General features: G+C 50.8%; 1 protein-coding gene across 1 annotated transcript in view; it reads right to left on the minus strand.

The window, feature by feature from the left end:
- The window catches only part of PLXNA4 (plexin A4), a 415,861-nt gene that overhangs the window by 142,649 nt on the left and 263,510 nt on the right, over nt 1-9,702 (minus strand). Inside the window, exon 4 of the mRNA XM_012720772.1 lies at nt 5,468-5,599. Coding sequence (XP_012576226.1) covers nt 5,468-5,599 — 132 coding nt within the window. The remainder of the gene's footprint in view (nt 1-5,467; nt 5,600-9,702) is intronic.

Raw genomic sequence — 9,702 nt, forward strand, 5'->3', positions numbered from 1 at the left:
CCAGGAGACTTTCAGCCGCCCAGTCTGTGGTAACCTCCAATCCAGTAGGGCTTGGACACAAACTAACAGAAACATAAACCAAGATGCCTTCTGCAGAACGAAGCGGAAACAGCCAGGCTGCAGACAGAACAGCTCTCTCCAAGCAGAGGAGACCACAGGTTCCTGGCTGGCCCTAGGGTCTCCTCCGGTGCTGACAGGTGTGAAGGGGGCTCTCAGCCTTAGTATTTTCTGGAGGAGCGCCAGGAAATGTTGGGGTGCTGGCATGCAGAGCTGAACTGGCCTTTGGCCACCAGGCAGCGAGCAGTTTGTCCAGGACACGTAGTAATATTGCGGCTGATGATGACAGTAAGACCCACACGTGCCATGAGCCGACCACACGCCAGGCCCTTTACATACATTAACTTTAATCCCCAAAGCCCTGAAAGGTACTGATTATCATTTGCATTTTACACATGAAGACACTGAAGCAGAAACCGCTCGAGTGACTGGCTCCGGGAGGCAGAGCCGTGGGCTCAGGCCGGGAGCAGCCCCCAAGTTCACAGCCTGCTCGACCCGCCACAGGATCCGTCCACACACATCGCCACCTTCCTGTTACCCCCCCCCCGGGACTGCCAGAGAAATAGCAGGAGATGGCACATCTCCCACTCTAGACTACTGGACTCCATCATGAGCTTGCGGCTTAGCAGAAACGTGTGCTGGGAACAAGGGCGGTTGGGGGCAGCTTCCCTGCCTGCTCCCTCAAGGAATGACTTGACTGTGCCTGGAGGCCCCTGGACCCAAGATGCTCTAGGAAAGACATTGCAAGGGGCTCTTGCCCCAACGTGCAGGGCAGAGCTGGGGAAGAATAAACCAGAGTACCCCTCATGGACGGCGGGGCTCACTGCTCCACTTAAAACAGCTCCGGCCCCAGGAACACCTTAGGGAGCATATTTTGTCATCTGAGGATGGCGGTTCATAATTCCTGCTGCAAAGACTAGAAAGTGAAGAGCCTCCCTGTGCCCACAGAGAGCTCCCTGTTTCTCACTGGGAGGAAGAGATGAGGTGGAGTCTGACTCAGCTGCTGTGCCAACGTGCTGTGTGACCCTGCACAAGTCCTGGCCACCTCTGGGCTTGTCTGATGATCACTCGTAGGAGGAAAAGGCAGCAGGAGAAAGTTAGACTTGGACACTATGTGCCGTGAGAGGTCATAAGCCTTGAGGGCCTCTCCAGGCCCAGCCCAGGTCTCCAGTACCTGGTAACAATGGGAAACGGGGCCCAGAAGCCATTTCTCCTTCTGGTTCCCTCCAGGCCTGTGAAGGTAAAATATAGATGTCTCGCCTTTATTGAGACAGAGGCCAGCTCAGTTCTGCTCCCCTGGAACCTTCGGGATCAGTGCCTGACACACGGGAAGGCTTCTGCCTGAGTGAAATTGGGTAAAAGGTTGCAGCAACGTTTCTCTTCTGCGAGTGTCCAAGGTGGCCAGGCTCCCTGTCACTCACCTCGGGTCTGTGCTTCAAGTCATCCCCGCCCCCTGCTCCCAGGACTCTCAGAAACAGCATCGTGTTGGTGCTGGGAGCAAATGTCCAAAATGGGCTTGTCACAGTGTCACCTGTCCTAATGCAAACTGGAAGGGACAGCTCGGCCCCACAGGGCTGGCAGGAACGACAGGGAGACACATGTCACCCTGCACACGTCGCCAGAGCCAGGCCTGGGCCACCACCCACAGCCCCCCTGCTCCTACACTGGCTGTGGACACAGATCCCTTGTGCGCAGGTGAGGTCTGCAGACCCCTGGACTCTCACTCACTCCAAACAGCTCTGGGGGGCAGGCTGGGGTGGGGAGCAGTAACTGTCCCCTCACCCCCCACGGCCTGCAGGCAGAGGCACGACCATCCCTGCCTCTAGACCTTGCCCTGAACTTCCACCAAACCCTCCCACGGTAGACAATGCATCTGCAGAAGCACCCTCTCACCAATGCCCTCCCGCTGGACAGGCGTGACCATCTCTCAACTTCACAACACAAGCAAAGAGCTGGTAAAGAAATGCAAAGAACAGAGAAGAGGCAGATGCCCTCCACAGGCCCCCCTGGGCCCTTTTTGAGGCTTTTGCCTCTGGGAAGCTTCTCTGGCCACTCTGTAAAGCTGTAGCCCTTTGCCCTGACGAGTTCCCTGCTGTTTGCTTTGCTGTAAGTACTTATTTCCCGCTAACCTACTATGTGATTCATCTGTTATGGTGTCTTTGCTGTCCCTCTTGCTAACATGGCAGGCTCATGACATCAGAGAGCTGGTCTGGTTCTTCCCTGTTGTATATCAACCATCTTATTTAGTGCCTGGCACACAGATCTGTTGAGTGAATGCATGATTCAGGCCAGGGGGATACTTCAAGGAAGATGGAGCTCGCTGCTTCCCTTCTGGATTATGCTGAAGGAGTGAGAAGCTCTGCTCTTGCTGGCCCAGCTCCCCCAGGTCCGTCTGACAGCCCATGTACCCACCGCCAGACAGACCCTAGTCCCAGTGGCATCTGTGTGCTGGTTCACAGCTAGGAATTCGAGTGCCAGCAGCTCATGAGTAAGTACACCTGTGCACTGAGCCCCCAGTCACCCACCTGGAAGCAGAACTGCCAATGGGAACAGCAAAACAAAGAGCACTCTCAAAGGTGACTTTGGGCCAACCATAATTGAAAATGTATCTCAGAAGCAGAAAGCTGTGCCCAAGGACCCTGGCTTGCATGTTGTGGGTGGCAGGGATGCTGAAATTGACTGAGCAATCTGCCACGTGCCTGTAGGTTCGCTCTGGGTGGTGGTGGGGGACAGCTGCTTCTCCTGCTGAGGGGTTGTTCCACTGCACTCAGACACCCCAGTTCTGCACCTCAGCTCCTGTTCTGTCTGTGTTGCTGATCTTTCCTTTCACTTCTTTCCCATCAGTTCAGCATGTTCTTATCTTAGTGGCTGCACATGTGCACAGACGCTCCCTTGGCAGTCCTGGGGCCATAGGCAAGATCCATATACTTATGCACATGGACAAGTGCAAGGCAGGGAGAGGCTGATGGGGACCCTGGGACTACACTGGAGAAGGTGTGCTTGTGTGTACACATTCACACTCAGCCCTGCACCTACACACCCCAGAGAGACACCTGGAGTCATCAAAAGAAAAGCAAAAGACAGAGAGACATACGACATGGCACTAGAGGAGAGGGGGACCCAGCAGGGCGCAGCCAAAGCCTCTAGCAAGACGTGTGCGAGGAAAGCAGACTGGGGGTGAGGACTGGAGAGGGCCTCATGCAGCCAGCCGAGTAGAAACAATATCCCAACTGAAGGATTATGAAACTTGCAAGTAACTTAGCAAATGTTTGTTGAGTGCTCACTCACTTCTAGACACCGAGTCAAGCACTTTTACCCATATTACCTCACTGACTTGTCACACCCCAGGGAACAATCCTATTTACTATTTTCCCATTTCACACGTCACAAGCTGAGGCCCTGCGTGATGGAGTCATCTGTTCTCTCCCACAGTGCCACCTACACTTTCTATGTTCTTGCTCCACGCAGCCTTCCTGGCATTCTAGACACCGAGTCTCATGACCTTCATGCCACTTGAGCCAGTGACCTCAGCTCCTGCCACTTCAGTTTATCCTGTTCTCATGCAAAAGAGCCTCTTCAGCGACTTTCTCTGGCGTCTCAAAGAACCTTCCCCACACGTCTTGGCCACCACTGTATTCCTCCTGAGTTTTTAATTTTTCACTGCATTTATATTACTGATACTCATTTATTTATTCACCCATTCACTGTCCCGCCTCTCTGCCTGAAATGTAAGCGCTCTGAGGGCAGGGTTTTGTTCCCATGGAATCTTCAGTATCTGGAAAGCTGGACTCCAGCAGCTATACAGGACATACTTGTTAGTACTGAATGAATGAAATTTACTGAAGGTTAGGGGATGGAGCATGTAAGGACTCAGCTGGGCCCCTCAGAGAAGGAGTTCAGAATGATGAGTCACCAGAGAGGATGAACTGGGGGCTCCACCCAACTTACATATCCTCTTGGGAAGTCCTTAGACAGTCTGAAGGTTCAGAATCATGGCTTCGAAATGAGGAAGGAAATCCTAAACTATTCGGTCCCTTCTGGAGGTCTTAAGTCTACTGGGAAAGATTCTTTCCAGGAGAGAATTCTTTTCCCATCACAGAAATGTGCTTTGTCTGGGCACCTGGGGCCTCAGAGCCAGGTAGAGGTGGAGAGTGGGCACCGTTGGAAAGGAGGGAGCAGGAAAGTTAAGAAGCAGCCTCTCTTAACCAGATCCTGACTCCCAGGCCAAGGCTGCCCTCTCAGCACCCCACCAGGACATTCCCAAGCATGGCAGCCTCGAGGGGACACCACAATGGGCCCCAGTGAGACTGAGTGGGGAGCCCCACACCAAGAGAAGATGTCATCGGGCTCAGGGGAGGGTGAAGCAGCTGTGGGCTGCCAAGGCATAATGCAAAAGCCCCGTGGGTGGCATAATGTAGTATTCATTTCCCCACCACGCAGAGAGGGAGCAGGCAGAACAATCCAGACTCTGTCAGCAAGGGGTGTTTAGATCTTCTATGAAGCGGGGTGCTAAGTAAGTGGGGAGATGGGGGCCTGTCCCCAGTAGCTGCTGCTGTTGATACATCCGTATTCATGGACTGGAGGGGCAGTTCCCAGGAAGGATTAGCCCTACACGGAGGTAGTGATGCTAGTCCACACTTGGGGTGGGGTGGGTGTTGTGGGATGGCACACTCTGAACTGTAAGTTGGGACCCTCCAGGAAACAACCTCAAATACATGGAATATCCAAGGCAACATGGATGAATTTGCCTGTTGATTACACAAGAGTCCTGTCTGCCCTTGGGGGCCCCCTGAAGAATGTACTCAGTTCTCGAGTGACTTCCAGAAGCAAGCCTGCCTAGCTAATGGTAATCCCTGCACCATCTGTGTTCCGCCTTGGTTGGAATCATGGAAGTTGCTGGAAAGCCCATGTTAGAGTTACAAATATACACAGACTTAGGATACCTGTATCACTGCAAACACAGAGACCCAGTTTTCTGAATTTCCACCCATCCGATTCTTTGAAGACATTCCCTCAACTAGGTTTCTTGGACAACAAATCCTTTCCCTCCAGGGTTTAGGAAGATGACCCTGATAGGAGATTATACTTTGTGCAGGGAAATCTGAACCAAAAGTCTGGGTATTTGTGCCACATTCTTTCAAAAGAGTAAACATTGACCCTGCACCTATACACACCATCTTTTTGAGGTTAGTGGATTTGTTCTAGATTCACAGATATTTTGATATTTTAAACACTGCAGTCTGTTTCTGTGCACTCAGCCTCAGTCCCCAGACAGCAGAACTGAACAAATTTACACATAGAGTCCAATAAATCAAATCCCTCTGCAGCCAGCCTCCTATAGGACGCTACTGAGCCACAGGCTAGTACTTAGCAACGAGACAAATGTCTAACAGAGACCAGCGAGGCTTACCTGCCTTTCTGACATGATGTAGAGCTGCTCATGGTCCTTGGAGAAAGCCATGTCCCGCAGGATGGGGCCGGGCTCCACCACCTGCATAGTCTCATACTGGAGGGCATTACCCCTGGGCCCATCCACTCGGATCTGCAGAAGGAGGAAAAAGGAAGTCAAGGTGAGTTTAGATCCTATACTGTCCAACATCGAGTTTCAGGCTGGTGACCTTCCCAGCACCTGGGGCGAGTCGAGTGTTCTCCACAAGGTTTAAGACCTGACCAAAGGGGCCCAAGACTGCCACAGGCCTCGTGTTGAGAATGGCCAAGAGAAGAAGGGGAGGGAGCGAAGCAGGCCTTCGCAGGACCTGCTCTTATTCTCCCTGGTTCCTGGTGTCTCAGGCTTTATCTGAGACAAGGATGGGGCTGATAAAAGGGAGAGGAGTCTGGGGATTAGGTGAACAAAGGGTAATTGATCAACATGTTGGCCTATAACAGAAAGATTATTTTCTTAAAAGATTTATTTCTTTTATGCATACAGGAACTGGGGTCTAGGCCAGAGGTGTGAAGGGTGAGAGGATTCACCAGAGAGAGTGGGGAGCAAAACAGACGGATTGACTGAAATACACTGCTGAGGGGAGCAGCAGGCAAAACCGGAGAGGTCTGCTGTGCCCTGTGGGTCACCTCTGGGGGCGGGGATAGAACTTGTGCTGCAGTGGCTGTGGAGAGCTTCATAGTACTGACACATACTCCCTTGCACCACCAGGGAGGCCCTATAACAGAAAGATTATTGCAACTTTTGTCAACAGGAAAAGTTTACGTGTAAGGATGTGTGCAGGTTTTTCAAAACTTATCCCACTATGCCTTTTACACCATGGAAGGGAACCAGGCCAGGAGACAGCCCCCACATTTCATATAAGGTGGGCTCATTTTGGCCATTAGCCCACTGATTCGTGCCCCAGATTTTGTTGGGACTCTAAACCTCCCAAAAGTCCATTTCCTACCCCCAGAGTAGGGAATGTGGGCTTTCCAGGAAAATGTGTTTTGAGCATGAGTCATCCTCAATCTTCTGAGAACACTTAGCAGAATAGATCACTCTGGACTGTCCACAAGTCCTTCCTAGAACAGCTGGGACAATGTAGAGACAACCAGGAATGACTGTTGTGTGTGACCCCCATGGGTGAGAACAACTCTAGAAAAGACAGGCAGCCCCAGCCCTTGAGAGGCTCCTCCGGCCCTGGGTCATCGGCCCTGGTCTCTAGAACTCCAGGATTCCGAGTCTGAGATCCAAGATGCCCCCGCCTGTTGCTATTAATGCCACCCATGTGAGCCGGGACCAAACATTACTTGTATGGGAGGGTAAGGAGAAGGGCAGTGGGAGAAAAGGAAAGGAAATAGCTAGGGACCATGAAACTGACAAAGCTCTATGGAACCCACAGTGCAATTGTAGAGGTTTTTATAACCAGGCTAAAGAAAAAGCTAAATTCTGAGCATTCCCACTATGTACCCTGATTTTTAATTTTTAATATTTAATTGTTAACCACTCAAGAGCACAGGAATAGGAGAGTCATTCGGAAGAACTCGATTACTGAAGCGATGCCACATTGCCACATCAGTGACAGACGACAACATGGATTCGTTTGAGCGTTGGTCGCTTCTCACTTATGTTGAATCCTGAACTCTGACACCAGTGTATTGTATTTGTTTCAGCCTTTGCTTGTTTGTTTGTTTTCCTTTTATGTATTATGCTAAAGCCCTTTCTAGAGTCAGGCGTTATGATAAAACCATGGTGAGATGGTTTTGCACATAATTGAGATGATCCTCTCAATTCGATGGGCTTAGCATTCACTCGCCAAGGTCTGCATGACCCTCCAGGATCCATCCACACTCTCACCTTTTGGTGGGACTGGATTCCCCTCTGCTTCCTAGAGTGTCCATGCTGGGCATAGGCAATCCTCTTTGAACTCACTGTCTTGCCTTAGAGTTGGAGAGGAAGCAGACCCATACTAATGAATGGATGTCATGAGAGTACAGCAGGCACTGTGTTTCATGATGGAGCAAGAGAGAAGGATCTTTCCTCACCCTCAGTAGGGTCGAGGAAACATGGAACTCAAAACGTTGGAAGCCAACTGGAAATGAGGGGGACAGCGAGAACCAGGGGCAGTCAGGTACAGAGATGGAAAAACCTGGAGTCCTCAATGATGTCCCTAAGTTGCTGAATCAAAATAGCTCTGATACCAGCCCAGAACTTTCTAGTTACTTACAACATTCCCTTATGCTTAAAGCAATAGGAAGGAGTTTATTTCAACCTTAGATGTTCTAAGTGACATACTGATATAATAGAAGGAGGAAAATGATGTTCAGGTATAAACAACTGACATAAGCTCTAAAATTTGGGGTCATAATTAGAATCTGAAGTTTGACTCAAAAGCCCATACTTTTGTAAGCCCCAGTAATGTGGGAGACACTGTTTCTTGATGGGTTTCATGCTTACTTCCTGGGGATCTGTGGATAAATAAATAAAGGCAGGGGCTGAGGTCAGTATCTGTCACTGGTCTTTGTAGTTCCAGAGGCTTCCTCCAGCTACCTCTGATTCTGATGCTGAAACACTTGAGCTTGACAAATGTTTATTTAACAATGAAGAAATATATCGATGACGTTTACACATTGTGGATTTTTTTTTTTTAAGATTTATTTATTTGTGCATACAGAACTGGGGTACAGGCCAGAGGATCTGGTGAGAGGCTTCACCAGAGACAGAGTGGGAAACAGAACAGGCAGATCGACGAAGTACACTGCTGAGGGGAGCAGCGGGCGGGTCAGGAGAGGTCTGCCACGCTATGTGGTCACCTCCGGGGCAGGCGGGAATCGATCTCATGAGGAAGCGGCTTTAGATTCTCCGTGCTGTGCTTTAACCCGCCGCACCACCAGGGAGGGCCCACATTGTGGATTTCTTATTCATGAAAGCAACAGCAGCAACCACCATACAGGAGTTAAAGAAAGATGTAGGCCCTCCCTAGTGGTGCAGCAGGTTAAAGCACAGCACTGCAAGCCAGCCACAGTTGCTTCAGTGCCAGTTTGTGCTTCAGTGTGAGTTCAATCCCCACCCTGGAGGTGACCCACATGGCATGGCAGACCTCTCCTGACCTGCCTGCTGCTCGCCTCAGCAGTGTACTTTGTCGATCAGCCTTTTCTGCTCCCCACTCTGTTTCTGGTGAATCCTCACATCGCTCTTGCACTTCTGGCTTGTACCACAATTCTACATGCATAAATAAATAAATCTTAAAAAAATCAAAGTGCCTTGCATTCCAATAGCCCTCCTTCTTCTGTGCCCACCCTCAAGTCACCAGATGTCCAAGCTGGGCAGCTCATTCCTTAATCTGAATGAAATGGGAGTTCATGCAAAACCAATTGGGATTACTACCCAAGTCTGACCGTGCAGTGATGGCCTTGGCCTCTGTCCCAGTCAGACCTCATCCCAGCTGTGAAATGCCTGTGAAGCAGAAGCAGGAGATTGATACAGAGGGCCCTGGCTGGTGTCCAGCCCCCTCCAGCCATCTCAGGAGAAGCCTCCCCTAGGGAATGCTGGCGGAACTGAGTCCATCAGCATTTAGTGGCCTGATCCCCAAGAGAAATCGGATTCAGCACCTGAGCTATCTTATCATGGGCTCCCACTTCCCTGCTTTTTAGGACAAGGAGACGTGCTGGAGGTAGGTGGACATCAATGGAAACCGAGTGAGAAGGTAGGTACAAGGGCAAAGAGGTGATGGAGGAGCGTAAAAAGGCTACACAGACTTGCTCTTCCCAGCAGAGGGGAGATAAGATACTCCTCTCATGCTGCCAAACTATTCCGGGGAGGAAATCACTAATTGGCAAGGTGGGTCTCCATCACCCACCACCCCACCCCATCCACTTCTTGTTTCTGAAAGCTAAAGGGAAAGCATCCATCATCCATCTGCTGAAGATTCTCCAACAAGACAGGGCTAACAGGAGGCTGTGCTGGGACTTGCCGAAGAGTGGACAATTCTTCACTGTAGGTCTGGGCTGCTTACAGAGACAACAGCAACAAGGATCGCCAATGACTGAGTGGTCACTGTGAGTTGGGAACCATGTTGGGCATTCTACAGTACTTGTCTTCTTATTAAAATCTCATCCCTCCTGGAGTGGGGAATGGGATCAAAAAGGGGGGGGGGGGGGAAGGGAGGGAAATGCACGGGACTATGGTGGTGGCACAGGGGTGATTTGGTGATGGGAAAC

This window comes from Condylura cristata, unplaced genomic scaffold (genome assembly GCF_000260355.1).
Source record: "Condylura cristata isolate star-nosed mole 26May11 unplaced genomic scaffold, ConCri1.0 scaffold00005, whole genome shotgun sequence".
Lineage (NCBI taxonomy): Eukaryota > Metazoa > Chordata > Mammalia > Eulipotyphla > Talpidae > Condylura > Condylura cristata.